This window comes from Numida meleagris, chromosome Z (assembly GCF_002078875.1).
Source record: "Numida meleagris isolate 19003 breed g44 Domestic line chromosome Z, NumMel1.0, whole genome shotgun sequence".
Lineage (NCBI taxonomy): Eukaryota > Metazoa > Chordata > Aves > Galliformes > Numididae > Numida > Numida meleagris.
Genome location: NC_034438.1, coordinates 34,570,638 through 34,588,130, shown reverse-complemented (window position 1 = coordinate 34,588,130; position 17,493 = coordinate 34,570,638). Strand labels below are relative to the sequence as shown.

The window sequence follows — 17,493 nt, the reverse complement described above, 5'->3', positions numbered from 1 at the left end:
ATGTTCAGTACATGCAGTAGTTGCAGGTAATATTACAGAGCTGGTTCTCCAGAGAGAGAGAGAGAGAGACAGAAAGAGGCAGTGTGCCATGTTCAGGATCCCGAGGATAGCGATGACTGTGAACTCAGTGGGATGTCTACAGATAAGGAGAAATGGTGATGATACATGCAGTAGGTAGAAGAAAAAGTGCGGAAAATACTGGCACTGGAAGGTCCTAAAGCTGCACAGAGTACACTGTAATTTGTTTATGATCCATACCCACAAAAATATGCATTTGTCATACTGCAGTATTCTTAAGCGTCTAGTCTACTGTAGTCTTAAGATGCTGTGTTAGGGGAAAACAAAACTAAAAAAGTAAAACTCAGTAGAACACTGTATTTTCACTGTAAGAGGAAGTAGGTTCATCAAGTTTCCCCAAAGAATTTTTGTTGATCTCTTGTAAGTATTTCCGATGTTGATAGTAAGCTTACTTATCTGAGTATAAAAAGCACAGGGTAGAAAGAGGCTTGCCTTCTTCTATTCATGTTACTGCTCAGGGGATGAAAAAATAAACTCCGTAAGATTAGGATGACTGTGGTCTGGGACTCGCATAAACCAGTAGTTCAGGACATTAACCAGTGACTGAAATTTTCACTAGGAAGGTACTGAGTAGCAAAAATAACCAGTGTCCACGTGCCTTCCTGCAGAGCCATTTTTTTCGTTGTGGCCTAATTTCAAGGTCCAAGAGTATAAATTTTTCTTTAATGTTCTTAGTAGTTAATTTACTACAACAGCATACTCAACCAAGGTAGAAATGCTTAGATGCCAAGGAAACTGCCACAAGTTGAATAAGCTACTAACCTCTGAGAATGTCATTGTGGTACATGTGGTACCCTTTAGGGGCTCCTGTGGGAAAATTTTGTTTTATTGAATGCGAAGAAAAAACGTAATTCACAAGGTAATCAGAATACAATTGCTAGGTTACCCAGAGTAATTATGCTACACTGTAGAAGAACAGACATATTAATTAACGGAAATAGCCAGTCTTCCAGTTTACGGGATTCACATTGAGATTGCTTTAACTTTTCATGTTCATAAGTTAGGTTACAGTAGTGACTGCTAGGTACTTAAAATGGAAGTACAGTTCTACATTGTGCCATTTTAGATTGTTCTATATCTTTCTCTGCACTGATTGTCATATGTTATTACTTTGTTCAGTGTGGGAAGTTATGTTAAGTCACCTAGTTTTCTTTGTAATGCTCACTTAGTGCTTAACCTGCTTTTCTTTTATTGAGATGTTTTCTTCCCTGTGTTCTCCCTTCCTTACAACCGGTCATTAATAAAGGTAGTGAATAGCAATCTCATGTTGAAAAGTTGCTCATTAAGAATTACAAAATTCTAAACTGCTTACCATTTTAATTAAAAGAAAAAAAAAAAAGTCCAGTTGGAGTGTTCTGTATTATTTCATTGAAGTTTTTTCTGTAGTGCATTTTATCTATATGCTTCTTTCCAGCCCCCTCTTGATGTTTTTCTTGGTTCCAAAGTCTTCAAGTAGGAGACGGTGGTGCCATCACAACACTGTGTTCAAGTTTTGGGCTTCTTTATCTGACTTCACCATGTACGTTATGCTACAGGGCAGCGTACTTTCTGTGTGCGCCTTGTTTCTCTAACCATAAAGTGGACAGCTCTACTGTGCTTTATTCTTTTGTTGCTGGTGTGTGAAATCGTTAAGCTTTACAATATCTATGAAGAGGCTTAAGAGTGTCTGGTGCTTAGAATTGTTCTTCAAATAAAATTGAATCAGATACAGTCTGTCTTTGTTCTTGCTCATAACTAAAGTAAAATGTTTCCTGAAAGGAAAAGATGCTGCTAATTTCCTCATTCTCCAGAGTCTACCCTGGAACAGAAAGGAGGTTTCTGCTTTTATGCAGTCCTAATAGGAATGTAAACAACTGGGTGGAATGAAGGTGTTCATTTTCTACTCTCATGTGGACTATACTATGTCTTTCTGGACTATGATACTTCTTATCATTTTACCACAATGTCATTTGTATTCGTATGTAAATATTCTCCAGCAAGTACATTTTGGAGAATGAGTTGTAACAACACTTGGTTGCTCTGTTTTCAACCCTGTCCTTTTGTTGCTTTTCTTAGTCTTCCTCTTATTTAACTAGGCGTTGGTTGGAGGACCTTCGTGTAGTGAGTTGTTATTGTACAGCAGAGATCTGAGTGTCTCATAACTTAAAACATGTGGAAAGCCCTTTTGTCTGTTCCCATGGGTGACAGCCATGTGACTTAGTTTCTCTGTCTACTTTTGGTAGGCTTGGTGTGTCTAAACAGCACTGAATGTCTACGTGAATTACCCTGGTGAACAGTTGGGAAAGTGTCTTTAGTTTCTAATGCATGTGACTGAAGCTCTGCTAATAACAGAAATCGGTTCCTGAGGACCGGAATGGAAATCTGTTGTTGGAACAATTCCCTTTCCTCACCCATCTCCAGTGCTTTGTTCCCCTCTGAACCTTGCAACCCTTTCAGGGCACTCTATAGAGCTAGTCATGGCAAGTGTTACTAGTTTCATTTCAGGTTGTCCTGCTTCTGTGTATTCAGTCTTTGCAGCTCGAATGTCATTATTGTTAGCATTTTCTTTTTCATATACATATATTGGATTATGTATGTGGGAAGGTTTTATTAATGCTCATCCAGCATGCATCCTCAGACAGGCACTCTTCACATGCTGACCATCTTACTGAAGAAGATGTTTTTGTTGATGTTGTTTTAATTTCCCAGGGATCACTGAAGTATTTATGAAGTCCCCCTTAATGCAGCTGGCAGCCAGGAAGTGATGGAAAATACAGAGTGAGCCTGTGCCGCACTGGCACAGGCCCAGTGGAGTGTTATCTGTTGCTGGGTGAAGGGCATGCAGTGGTAGACGGTCAGCGCTCTGCCATGGACAAGAAGTGCCCTACTCTGTCTGTCCTTGACCAACTTTTGGGATGAGTAGAGCTTTTCTGCCTTTCTCTGTCCTGTCTTCCTCTTAAATCTTCCTCATATAAGGACATGTGCATTTTAACCACAAGTTCTGGCTCTTGGTCCGTTCACATGAAGAGATGGAGGTCTTAACTAGGTTACCTTGCTGATGGGCAGCTTCTGGTGGCTGCCATCCCTGTAACTTTCTAGTTATAGAGAAGTAAGTGTATGGAATTGCCAGAAGACTCCTGCATAATTCTAAAGTGCTTCCCTTTACCTTTTTGTTTCTTAATTTAATAGTGGATTGCATGTATGCTGTGGTTAGGGGTGGCCCTCAACCTTGAGAAAATCAGGTGGTAATATAACCTAAGATCCATCTATTCCCACAGTTTCTTGGGGCAGTCATTCAACTGTTAGATAAAAAATAAGTAAAACAGACTAAAGATCTCCTAGAATTTAAAATGCTAGATTTTGAAAACCGTTCTTATGCAGTTATTGTCAATCAAACCTATTATGGGAAGGCATGCTTTGGATAAATGAAGTCCAATAGGAGTATGCTTTGATATAGAAAAGCTGTGAGCAGACACAATGTGTCTGAAAGAATGTCTGAAGCACTTATTCCTGTTTTGTCTACTGTCTTCTAGTCAAAGAATTCCAAAAAGAATTATAAATAAGAGTTAGTTAAAAAGCCTCTCCTACGAGGACAGGCTGAGACAGTTAGGGCTCAACAGACTACAGAAGAGAAGGCTCTGGGTGGACCCTATAGCAGCCTTCCAGCACCTGCAGGCCTATAGGAAAGCTGGGGAGAGACTTTTTAGAAGGACAGGTAGTGACAGGATGAGGGGAAATGGCTTTAAACTGGAAGAAGGTAGATTTAGACTAGACACTAGGAAGAAATTCTTTACTGTGAGAGCAGTGAGACACTGGAACAGGTTGCCCAGTGAAGTTGTGGATGTCCTCTCTCAGAAAGCATTCAAGGCCAGGCTGGATGGGGCTGTGAGCAGCCTGGTCTAGAGGGAGGTGTCTCTGCCTATAGCAGGGGGTTGTAAGTAGATGATCTTAAAGGTCCCTTCCAACCCAAACCATTCTATCATTCTGTCAAATAGGGGAATTTTTTGTTAGATTGAAGCAAATTACTGCCAGGAGTGCATAATTTTGCAGGTTTGAATTACTCCACACAATGAATCACTATGTTACCTTTATCAAAACTGAAGAAAAGTGTAAATTCTTCTGTTCTTCTGCAGTATTTTTAAGTCATGGCCTCAAATGAAATAATGTTGTGAGATTACTTTTTTCTGCATGTATGGTTGGTTCCATGCACTTTAACTTTTGTTCAAGATGCTGAACTATTTGTTTTCTGTATTTCAAGGTGTTATTTAATCAGATAAAATACTTGGAGAAATCATATGCCAAAAGAGTATCAAGAAAATAAATAATATTTCTAAGAGCAAAGGGAAATAATTGAAGCTGAAGTGATGGAGTTGCCATTCACAAGGTTAAATGATAAACTGTAAGAGGAGTTAGTCTCTTTCCCAAGCTATTAATTATATTCACATTTTCTTTGTTTAGGCTTTGTTCAGTAGGCCTATTAGTTTGATGGGAGTGATAGCTGGGAGTTCAGTACAAACCAGAATCTCACTGTTTCCCTGTGTTGATTTCAGTTTTAAAGTGGCACACAATCTTTGCTGAAACTGAATACTTTACTTTTTCTCAGCCCTGGATTATTTAAACTTCAGAATCATAGTTTAATTGAGTAAAAACATATGAATTAAACAAGGCTTGGCTTGTTATAAGGGATCAAAATTTTAGTTGCCATTTTAGAATGTAATGTCTGAGGGAATCATTTCTCAGGTGGTCATTTTCCTATTTCAAACTGAGGAACATTTAATAAGAAGAACTTAAGAACTATTGAAGAAATACAGGGACATGTAACTTTTCTTCTAGAAGTATTTTAAGTACCTGCAATTACAGGCACATCCTAGTCAAATTCTGAAGTCATGGAGTTTGCTATTCAGATGTACCAACCCTTAGAGATTCTCAGCAGCTCTTTCAGACTGTATAGCATGAGTGAGTTCCTACTTGATAAACTTAGAGGTAGAATGAAAAGAAAAATTCATGCCATTTTCACTGGAAAGAGTGACAATACTACTTTGTTTTCACTACTGAAAACAAAGAAATAACACTGCTTTAAATCTCAGTAATGAATGATAATGAGAGGATTTGAGATGAAAAACAATGCTTTGAAGAATGACGTACAACAAAAGTTCAGAGACTTTAGATTATTAAAAAAAAATGCGTTAAGTTCCACCTCTTAAACTTCTGAGGATTAGACTGAAATGTATTTACTGATACCGCTCATTGTTCTGTACATCTTACATATCTTAACCCTCTACAGAGTTATACAAAATCTGTCTATTATGCAACTGAAGTATTCTTTAGTTTTCAGCTTCACCAATGCTTCCTTTTTTTCAAGATTGTTTTATAGTGATATTTTCATCACTACATCTTTTCTGTTTTACTGATGTATTCTTTGAAATGCTCCTGAAATAGTTTTGCAGAAGCTGAACGCATCATAGATTGAGGACTGTGGCATAATTATTAACAAATCTAAACCTACTGTTGCCAGCGATTCTAAAAATGTGTGCTATTTCTGTGTAAATGCTGAAGCTAAATTTTGGAATACTGTGTAACAAAAATGATTGTTAGCACTTAACAATCTCCAGATCTGTAGAACTGGAACAGTTAAGTGAGCCCAAAATATTTTGTCAGAATTATTAGCAAAACCATCTACATTTAACCAATGCTTGAAACTTCACATTTGAATTATAAAAATGTCACTGACATGAAAACTGGGAAGAATGATGTACGTTTCTTTTCTCAGAAACAAGTACAGGCTAGGGTTTACAGGGAAGCTGAGGAGCATAGCTTCCATTCTAGAGTAGAGATTTATCTTTGCTGAGAAAGAAAGTCTGGTTTCATTAGTTCCCATGGTGAGATTTTTGAGTTCTTTGTGAACCATAACAAATTTTTGAGGTTGATAAGGGACTTCTGGATGCTTAGACTGTACTGAGTGTTCAAAGCTAAGCCAGCAGCCAGATTCCAGACCGGTCTTCTTTAGAAAGGCGACTTTGGAGGTAAGAGCAGAATTTCCATGTGAGAGTACAATGGTTCATCTGAAAAACATAGACTGTGTGTGGTTTTTCGTGTGCATGTCAAAGTATGTTACACTGATGAAGTAGCATTGTATCTGTACTTCTGTATTTCTGTAGCATGGTATTTTAGAGTTGTTTGACTTCAAGGATGCAGTAAAACAGGTGTTCCTCAATTTTATGCCCTGCTTGCAACCAGCTTGAATTTGCAGATGCTGTTATACTTACAGAATCACTCACCTCTCATAAACCATTGAGGTGTGTTTCCCCTCCTAATTGGAAGTCTCCAACAGGAAATTTTTGTTTCTGAACTGGAAAATATGTGTACTCAATAATATATAAGCAATCAAAAATTATTATTTCAGTCAGTTATCTTTCTCTTTTTGTTTTGTTTATTGTTTCAGAGTAAAAGACCAATTTGCAAATGTAATTTTGTCTACTTTTTTCCCTGGCATTTTTGAAAACAGAGTTGAAAGAGCACAGAACAAATGACTTTAATGCCTAAGAAAGCAGTTTGCTTTCTTAGACAAATCCCAGGACAAAATCTATCAAATGTATATTTGGACAGCATTGTCACTTTATTTTTATTACTGTTTTACAGATTACTAGCAGATTAGTAATACAAAGAGTCCTATGAATGTAGCATTTGTTAAGGTGAGGATTTTTTTTCAAAACAGTTTGTTCACTTTATGCTGGAATTGGCCTAGAACAAAATCAGTTACTCAGGATTAGACCATGTACTGCTTTGAAGATTTTTCTGCTTTTAAGTTCTAATCTATACTTCCTCTTCTGTTTTCTGTCTTATAATAGAGAGGAAAGCTTGCCAGCTACATAGTGTGCTGGGCTGCAAAGTTTCAGAAGAGAGATAACTATATGTCTGGCATTTAGAAATTAGTATCTTGTACTTCTTAAAGGCAGATAAATGAAACTGAGTGTGCTGTAGTAGTCAGAAAGAGCATTACAATTTTTATTACTTCTTTTTGAGGAAAATCTGAGTTTTCTGTGTCCCTTCTTCACAATGCACTCATCATTATCTGAGGATAATGTGAAAGTAGGTGGCAGCCTACTCTCATTCCCTTCCCCCAAAATGTTCAATAACAAAATAATATAATTGTTGTGATAATTACTTGCGTACCAACAAATAAAACACGTGTTGCCTACATGCAGCTCTTAAGCTGTGTTTATGCTCTGGGGTGTGCTTTTACATCATATTCATAATAGAATGAATTGCATGGAGACTTGAAATCTCTATGCATACTGGTTATTTTTAGTTGAAAAGATTTCTGTTGGATTCTTAGACAAGAATTGTTGAGTGAAAGCTAGAACAGACACATTCATATAAACACAGTGTAAATAATTAATTATTCTAACCTTAGCTGTATTCTCCTATAGCTTTAAGTGCATATCATATTAATATAATATAGATGTTTATTTATATTAGGATACCATATTTTATTTTTCCATCTGCTCCTGGATGGCATTAACCAAACATATATGAAACGCTATTTTTTTGTTTTCCTTCTCTTAGACTCGCTCTGCAATTGCTGAAGTAGCAATAAAAAGCAGACTAGTATTTATGATCTTGTATGCAGCTGCTCTGAACAGTATCAGGAAGGCTGTCAAGTAAATGATAGAAGCAACATTTTTAATGTTCTCCAGTACATTTGATATGAAAAAAGAATCATTGCAATTAATATTGAATACTTCAGCAACAGTCAGTTTCCTACTGACCTAAGTTAAGATGTATTTCAATCTGTCTTCAGACTTCAAAGTGCAATGAAGGTATATTATCGATATTGTTCCTTGAAGTGTAAAATACTCTTGCCACAGATATTCGGAGTTAGCACGTCCTGATTATCTGTTTTTGCTGTTAGATAATAATTAATACTATCTCAAACATTTTGTATTTCTTGTGAACAGTAATGGGATTGTGCAACTTCACGGTGTTGCTTCCTAATCTCAGATCAGTTTCTTATTTTAAATACCTTAGTTCATCCTCTTTGAAGAAAAGTCCTCTGCTACTTAGCTTTTGCTGGACACTGCTACAACAGCCCCCAGCTTCAGCTCAGGAGCTGTTCCAGCCATTCTAAGGCCGATGAAAACCGATTTCGTGTGACACAGCTCTTCACAAGTGAACTTTTCTGGTATTATTCAAATTTAAAGGATGCGCTCAGTAACATTAAAAACCTTACAGGTGAAATAAATGTTACTTACTGATCATTAAGATAACCTCAGAGAGATGTAATGGAAAATTCTTAGCCTTTGCTTGCAGTTTGACAGGTGTATGTCACAAGTATGGTGTCACTTGAATTCAGGGGTAATTTTGATAGCTCTGAAAATGAGTTCTCAGACATGGAGGAAAATTGCGGGGGGCAGACAGATGAAATGAGCTGAACTGTGAACCACCCTAGACATCTCCATTAAATTCTTTGTTTCATAAAGGATTGTTGCTTGCATGTACATTGCAGAACCTAGGTCAGTAATTTTGTGTACTTGACTTACAAGGACAAGCTCTGTGCCATTTGTAATGGAGATTAAGTTAGAAAGCCCACAGGTGCCAAAGTATCTTTTGATGCCTGTGGTTGCTGGGACATCTAAGATCAGTGCTTTTCCGGGTGGAAGTCCTGAAATGGGTGGGACCTAAGGGTCTAATATGGCTTTTCAAGGTTCTGTGGGTGATTTGTGGCCATCTAGTGTTGCTCCATAATCTGTTACATGAGGCCGAGCTTTTTAATCTTGGCCCACTTTTTTTCCCATTTCAGCAAAACTGGAAAATTCTAGAGGAAAAAAATAAGTCTTATAAGGTTACACTGTTGAAACTCACACAAGATGAAAGTTGCAAGAAGAGGTAGCTCTTGTCTGTCCTCCAACAGTACAGTTCTCCTGTACCTGTGGTAGAGAATGTGTTCTTTTCCTTGTGTAGCATGTTTGCATCAAATTGGCTTGCACAGCACTATGAAATAGTGAAGACGCTTCAGGTATCTCTGCTAATCTCAAACAGTTTGTGAAAACACTTAGGAATTGTATTTTAAAAGACAGAGGGTGTGTGCTGCAGGAAAACAATGAAAATTAGGACTACTTCGATTTGTTGAATTTGCTGCTTCATCTTAATTGTTTCTTGGGCATGTGGACAGACAGCATATATGCACTGAAAATTATTTAATTAAATAACAGCTATAAAATCTTCAGAATTATTGGCGGCATTATATGTGGAAAAGTTCTGGTTGCTCCACTTGAGTTGGGAAGTAAGAAGCTCTGTGCCGTGTTTTAGACATTGGCAATTGCGTGTTCAAGGTGGTTTTTTCTGCCTTCATGTGCGAAGAGTCAGAATTAAGAGGGCAAATGCAGGCTTTTAAGTTGTCATTAATTCATCTTGTGTGTTTAAGTGTTTAAAAAAATACCTTATTTAGTCTATTTTTGTTTGGAGTGACTAAAAAACTCTGCCAATGTTATAGCAGTGTTTAAAGGCCAGTGCTGAGTTAAGTAGTTGAGTGATGCTTGGATATGGAAAACATCTGCTTCCTTTCTTCCTGTCTTGTGTATTGGTTTGATCTCTGTTGATGAAGATCATAGAATTATTGGAGCTGGAAGGGGTCTTTAAAGGTCATCTAGTCCAATTCCCTGGCAACAAACAGGAACACCTACAGCTAGATCAGAGTGCACAGAGTCCCGTCCAGCCTGGCCTTGAGTGTCTGCAAGGAGGGGCATCCACCATATCTCTTGACAACCTGCGCCAGTGCCTCACCACCTTTATTGTAAAAAAAAAAAAAAAAAAAACACCTTCTTTACGTCCAATCTAAATCTCCCCTCTTTTAGTTTGAAACCATTTCCTCCGATGTCAGCAAGACAACCATGGTAGCCAATGATTGATATGTAGACACTTTATACAGAAAATGTTATTGCTAACTTTGTTAGGATTCACTTTTTTTGTGAAATGGTAGGAATGTAGGCAATTCTGTATGTGGGATAGGAAACATAATGTGATGGTAAATACAATGATGAAATCTCAAGTCTTAATTCTCCCTTAGATCTCTCCTTGTAAGTTTGCTTCAGTGTTCTATCTATTTCGTGAAAGACTTGTCAGCATAACCTCTTAAACCACACTCAACTTAGTAATTTTAGCTAGCTGTAGATTGAACCTGCCTGGCAATTTGTTAGTATTAATGGCTGAGGTGTGCCCAAAGCTAGGGTACAACACGTGCCATCTTTCTTGCCTCATTTTGTATAGAGTCAAAGCACTGGAGCCCACCAACTGGTGTACCAAGGTAAAAGAGTTTTCATAGAAATCACAGCTGAGTATTTAAAGCTGGCTTCTTATGTCAGGAGAGGTTTGGTACTGCAGCCTGCCTTCATCTGAAAGTTAATACCGTTCCTGTGTAGTGACTTCTTTCAATGAAGGTGATAATTAGCAGGAAAAGTTGATGAGACAGTGGCCAATGTGAACAAATTAAACCCAGGAACCTATAAGATACCCACGAGGACCCACTTCATCTGTCCACAAAGTGGACAAAGTGGATGTAAATTGTAACAGTTATAATTCTGCATGGCCCTGCTAGAAAGGAACTTCTGCCTTTATTTACTGTTTCTTTTTAAAGCTTTAAAACTGGTGATTACCACAGTTTTGTTATTGTAATCTCTGTGGGCCTCAGTGTTGTTACTGTTACTTAAATACATCTTCATGCCTTGGTTTACATCTGTTCATCAGGTATCAGTTATGTCTGTTGCTGTACATGGGAGTGTGTGCTTAAACATAGTGTTTCTCTTGTGCAATAAGAAAGCAAAGTCTTTGAAATAAATGGTTTAGTCCATTTATGCGAGCTGTAGACAAGGCATATTGCCCTGACAAGTTGGGGATATAGATAATTGAGAACTTACAAACTCCTGTCCTGGCTTGCTGTAATTTTGTGTATCTCATGCTGACTTTACCAGAAGAATTTAGTTGTAGAATGCATTGAATGAGAGCTATACGCTCACATCTATTGGTGTATGACGAGCATTATAGGGAATTGTACCAAAACAGCTACTGAGATCGTATAGAGAAGAAATCCTTGTTAATAAAATGGTCTTGATAATGCTGATGTTGTTACTGAAATTTTAATTTTAAAATGCATATTGATACTTTGTATGTGGTCTCTGGAAGGCATGTTTTGTTTAAAGAGGATTAGGCAATGTCCTTCTGACTATTCCTACTGTTTTTGAAGTGTTTTCGTTGTTCTTGTTTTTAATACAGCTAAGACTGCAGCTGAGTGCATAAATAGTCCTCTATCAGGGGAAATTAAATGACTATATAGTGTAGGTGAACACCTGAGATTTACGTATTACTGTAAGTCAGTACCAATGCGGTGGCACATCTATGTACATATACATATGCTTTCCCAGCATTTATTTTGAAATTGTGTGGAAAATTGCTTCAGGGAATCCTATCTATCTACGTTTAGCAAATGCATTTGAAAATACCTAAGATTAAAGGTTTCATTTATGGAAAAGATCCTGCATTGTGACATAGTATCACAAACACTATCTGGTTCTACACAAGAGGTGAAATGTGCTTACACTCAAAGAAGTTTGCCTGTCTTATTTTCCCTTCACTTCTCCTGGCCCTTATAGTTCTCATGAGATGAGACCATATACCAGTGGCTGCTTCTCATTGCAGCGATGATATTCTCTGGAACTGCTTTCTCAGTGCAGGAACTAATTTTTCATTGGATCTGTAGTAATCTGTAGGGCCTTACTTATTATTGAGACAGCACTGAAGTTGGACCACCTATTCAAACCAGATAGGAGAGAGGAAGGATTTATATAATCAGCCCTTGGCTGTCCCGGACCACCTCCTCATCTTGTATGTGCTTTAACATAGCTTCCAGGAGGATCTGATCCATGATCTTCCCAGGCACGGACACAAGGCTCACCAGCCTGCAGTTCCTCGGGTCTTCATTTCTACCATTCATAAAAATGGGAGTGATGTTTCCCTTTTTCTAGTCACAGGGAACTTCACCTGAAAGCCAAGATTTCTCAAGTTTTTCTTCTTTTTCTTCCCCACTAAAGTATTTTTCCTTTTCTGTTACTTTTGCTCTGTATCTTCTGTGATTCACCTAGCTCCTGCAACCTATCTCTCTTCTGCTCACCAAACTGGGTGATTGTTGGCTGCTGGCTAACTTGCACGTGCTGTTGCAGGAGCCCTGGTTGCCAACTGTGATGGTTTTAACAAAGTAAAAAAGAGTTTATGCCAGTGGGTCCTGATTCAGTCTGCACGGAGACGTTGCTTTTGGTAGTATGTTTATTAAATGTCTACAAGAAAGGTGAGAATAATGTAATAGCTTTCACTTTAGCTGTAGTCTACTGTATATGCAATATAATACAGTTTTACTGTTATCTGTTCTTTAATTGTTGTTGTTCTTTTGGGGGGGGGGGTGAGTTTTCAAGCACAAGATTGTAGAATTTTCTGCTCATCTTTCAGTTTGGGAAGACAGAATAGTTTGCTTGTGCTAAGCATTTTGTAACCCATCGCCCATGTTTCAACAAAGTCTGCAAGTATAACAAACTTTGTTTTCAGAACTGTAATGTGAAGCTCTGATTTGCTAACGGTTGTGCAAGTATGAAAGAAAAGAGATTTGAGGGAGAGAATGAAAAAAGTATTCATGCTGTTTTCCACACCAATAAAATTCTTCGGAAGACATTGCTGTGACTTTTTTTAATTAAATAAAGTGAAAAATGATTTCTGGCATGCCATGTAATGGAGCCTGAAATCTCTGAACCAGATAATATATTTATTACAGTTTATAAACATCTGATGTTTAATCGTTTTCTTCCTTTGTAAGTGGCTTTCAGTCTCCTATATTGACATCAGCATGGGCATACAAACAATGCCATGAAGGCTTTTTCCTTGAGTTATCTACTGAATCTGAAGAAGCAGGAGGGCTACTGCCCTGACTGAAATGCTGTCAGTATATATTACTGTAAGCTCTAACTATGCTTAGGTAGGGCTACTGTATTTACATTTTCAAATGCTGATAAGCTGTCATAAGGAAAGACATCAGTATAAAGTGAAGTAATATTTCTTTGAGATTCTAAGATAAAATGCTTAATTTATAACTTAGAAGCTTTTTCTGTCTGAATCCACCTCTCAGTTTTGACCTATTATCTTAATATTTTCTTCAAAATCTTTTCAAATCCCACCTTATACTACAGGTCCTCTCTCTTGCTGCCAAGAGAGACAAAATAAGCTCTGTTTCTTTAGGAGAGCTGTGTTGAAAACAAGTCTGGAAAAGATTATTCTTCCTTTGTTTTTTTCTAATGCTTCTCCCTTTCCATTGATTGTCTGGAGAAAACTGAGTAGCCTTAGACAACTGCGGCCGGTGAGCAAGGACTTGGAGTCTCCCTTACTCTTGAATTCCGTATGAGGTTAGTGCCAGCAAAACTGGAGGGGAATGGTGAGGTAGTAGGAAAAAATTCGATGTTAATTTACTTTGTGATTAACTAAGCTTGCATTTCCTCAGAAAACTGATGTACTGACAGTACTTTGGAGAATGTGTTGGCAGTTTTATTCCTGGATTTTTTTTCTGAGAGGCCTTATGATAGCGGCTATTAAGTGGACTTCTGCAGTTGCAGTGTCTTCATATCCAGTGGGTCCACTTGGTGTTGATATCCCTTGATTCTTGTGTTTCAAGAGACTGAAGGGACTGAAAAATGTGTATATATGTATACACACTGTTATCTCTAAACTGTAGGTTGTGTATTGGCAGGAACAATTCGCTTGCAAAATTCTCGTTGATATATGCAAAAATATGTCCATGTGTGTATGTAATTTTGCAGTGGTGTTTTCATGAGTGTTGTGGCAGATCATTTGCTCACATGTTCTTTTTTTAAACATTTTCTGTTAAATACAGGCTTTTTCTCTGTTTCAGTGTGCAAGGACCCACCCTACAAAGTTGAAGAATCTGGTTATGCTGGTTTCATTTTGCCAATTGAGGTTTACTTCAAAAATAAGGTACGGAATTGCATACTTGTTCATTTAAAAGCTTAAAAAAACCCACCAACAACAAAACAACAAAGAAGAGAAGTAAAACTCAATGAAACATATGCATGTCTTCAAATATGCATATTTTAATTCATAAATACTGAATGAATGTTTAAAGATATATTTCTCAATGCTGTTCCATAATTCACACTCACTGTAAATTTATAAATGTCTGATTGTATTAGATAGCTAACTCTCTAAAGTTAGGATTACTTGATAAACTATAGAAGCTCAATTATTCAGTAATTATTCAGAAGAATAACTACTCCTACTCAGAAGTCGACAGGCTTTAAATAGTGCTTCAGGAAGCTCAAGAGACACTTGAAAAAAAAAAAAAAGAAAAAGAAAAAAAAAAAGAAAGGAAGCTGATCTTGATCATGTTGAATTCATAATGAACACATTGTTCTAGTTTAAGTATTGCTGATCTTTATAATTTGTTCATTTTTGGTCTTTCATAAAGAGCCTTTTTCATCCTGCAACCTCAGTCTGAAAAAAAACCATTCTTTTTAGAGTGTATGTTCTACTCTACATTACCGGGGGCATAGTTTAGAAACAAAGCTAGTGCCATTCTAAAACATGTGCATTATTGTGATATCTCAAATGTAGCATGAAAGTACATACTGCACTGTCTCTCAGATAGCAAATACAGAGATTTCTTTTAATATACCTAGTAGTTCCATATTGCAAATAAATAACTTGTTTAGATAAAAAGAATTGGACTTGGATAAAATTAAAGAAGAAGCTCTAATAGCTTTTTGGACTTAATGCATAGAATTTTAATAAGTTGAATATTTTGGATTCCTTCTGTGCTTTGAAAGGCGGACCTGTTATTTTACTTCACACATGCTTCAAAGATTCTTGTATAGGTTTTTAAAATTCGAAGATGTAGTATCACATTGTTTTAATAAAGTCAGTATTTCACCTTCCTTAAAATGCCAACTGCTTTGTGAAAAGCTTAAAAACAAATGAAAATGTGTAAGAACACTTCTGCTGGAAATGTGCACACTTAAAATTCAGTTTAGAGTACAACTCCTTAAGCTCTGTTTGCCTTCAGTTAGGTGTTTCATAGAAACTCTTAAGGTGTGAGGTATAGGTAATTCTGCTGAGGTACTTTCTGAGTAGTAGATTTGGAAATGAATTCTGAAATGTTCCCTGTATCAATCTGTGAGGATGAGGGCTCAGTCTACCCCATTTGCTGCTAGAAAGGGAAACTGAACTGCTTCACTGAGTTGGCTGGCTTTTTTGGCATGCTTTTTAACTCGTCTGTTAAGAGCTCATCCCATAACCAGGCAGACCCATCACAAAGTCGGAAGACAGTGATTCATTGAAGCATCTCTACAGAAGGCTTCCCCCGGACATTTCTTTTTCTGTTTTCCACTTAGAGTTTTGGCTGCCTTTGACAGTGGAGACCTGCAAGTCTCAGGAGTTCTCCAGCAGGAGTTGTGGCTTAGATTGAAATCAAGAGGGCATCAGTGGTTACAACTCACCTCACCCTCGAGCAGCATGTGGAATTAGGAACTTTGCAAACATCCCCCACCCCTATTTTGGTGTTACAGATTACAACGAGCAGCAGCTGGACTGTGAGGCAGCTAGCTCTTCACACATCTGCAGCATCATACCCTTTCCTGGGCTCAGTACAATGTGATGGAGAAGTGGGACAAAAGTTGAGCTGGCATTCCTGAGGCAAACTACTGCTTTCTCCTGGTTCAGTTACTCTTCCTCCTCTAAGCCACTTCACAGGTATTCCAGTACAGAAAGAGCAGCTAGAAGGAGGAAGAGGAGGCAGACCATCATCACTGATTCAAGGCAGATAACTTTTCCATTTCTGGTTCAGAAAGAACCCTAATGAAGAGAGAAGACAGAGGTACAGGATGCCACCTGGATTGTGGAGGATGAAACTGTTCCCCTTCCCAGGACTAAGCAGAAATTGGTAGGAAATCTAATAGGCATTTTAACTTGACAAAAAATGTTCCACACACTTTAAAAGATTATGGAAATAAAAAACATCGCATGCCACAACTATAATAACCTTCAAGGTATAGTTGTTAGCCACTGAGACAGATTCCTTGGAAAATGGCTTTAGGTTGAAAGACTTCTACTCTGGAAACTGCAGTCAGTTTAAGGATAAGGCTCATAAACTGCAGGACATTCTGCTTTCACTGTCAGGACTTGACTGTTTTGAAGTAATGGTAGTGGTACAGGGAGTGGTATATATGTATGTATGTATATATATATATAGTGAAAGTCTGCTTTGAAATTATTACTTAAGTTCATCAAACTTCGCACACAATTCTTTGAAGGCTCCATTTTATGATTTCTTATAACTTTTATCACAAAGCTGCTGATACTGATTGCCTATAGCAATGTCACAGTTTTCTGTGGTGCAGACTGGAGAGTAAATAACTTCTTTTTTCTGCAAGAAATCATGTGTTCGTCTTCAATAGAAATATCTTCAGCCATGATTGCCCTTGAATCCTATCAATCAAGAAAATAGTCTGTATATGGCAACTACTCTTTTCAGCCATCAAAAAATAAGCTATTGCAGGCCTTTCGTCTCAGCTCCCTTGTTGTTGTCTTTGTTCCATGTTTAGAGACAGATGCTGAGGATATCCCTTGACTGTATGTGAAAACTTTATTTTTAATTTTAGAATACCTGAGACTTTTATACTTCCTATTCTTCATATCCTTGATATCCTGACTCAAAACTGAACATTTTAATGTGATTTTTATCTTGAGCAGTGGGAATGCCTGTTGCTGAACAGAACACAGATGCATTGTTGTTCATATGCTGAAATTCTGCTGCATCTCTTCCTCCTCTTCCCTTGTGGTTCCCCTTTTTGCTAAGAGTATTTCCTGAATTTGCCCTTTTACTTGTGTTCTGCCTTAAGACTGACATTGGCTTGGTGCCTTCTTTGGCACATCTGGACCTTCTGAGAAAGGGCTCCTTCGTATTGCCTTAAAAGAGCACTGAAGTTTTTTGCAATGTCTAGAACAGATCTGTGTAAATGTGTTACACAAAACATACTTAATATCTTTTCTCTGGTATTAGCAATTGAAATTTAGATGGTCACAGTAGTGTCCTTTTTCAACTGAGGATTTCTCAGAATAGTAGAGTACTGATTTTGTTCAAGATAAATTTGCCTTTCCTGTTCTTTTTCTCTCCATATTGGTACAGGGAACATTCATCTTTTTTCACGATAGTGACAAAGAATTTTAAATGCTTGGAAGCTGTGGTGGAATTCTTGAAATCTTGCTGCCCAATTTGGTTCAAGGCAATGAAGTTCTCTTAATAAACAGACACAGTACTTAGGAGTCAAATATAATTTGCTGCAGCAGTTTCAATCTTACCCTTATTCACAACTTTTTTGAATTTGTGGAGGA

The 17,493-nt window shown here is 37.5% G+C and overlaps 1 protein-coding gene across 2 annotated transcripts in view; it reads left to right on the top strand.

Annotated features, from left to right (window-relative positions):
- The window catches only part of MLLT3 (MLLT3, super elongation complex subunit), a 117,883-nt gene that overhangs the window by 46,813 nt on the left and 53,577 nt on the right, over positions 1-17,493 (top strand). For both annotated transcript variants that reach the window (XM_021380812.1, XM_021380814.1), the window contains one exon: positions 14,000-14,082. In XM_021380812.1, coding sequence (XP_021236487.1) covers positions 14,000-14,082 — 83 coding nt within the window. The remainder of the gene's footprint in view (positions 1-13,999; positions 14,083-17,493) is intronic.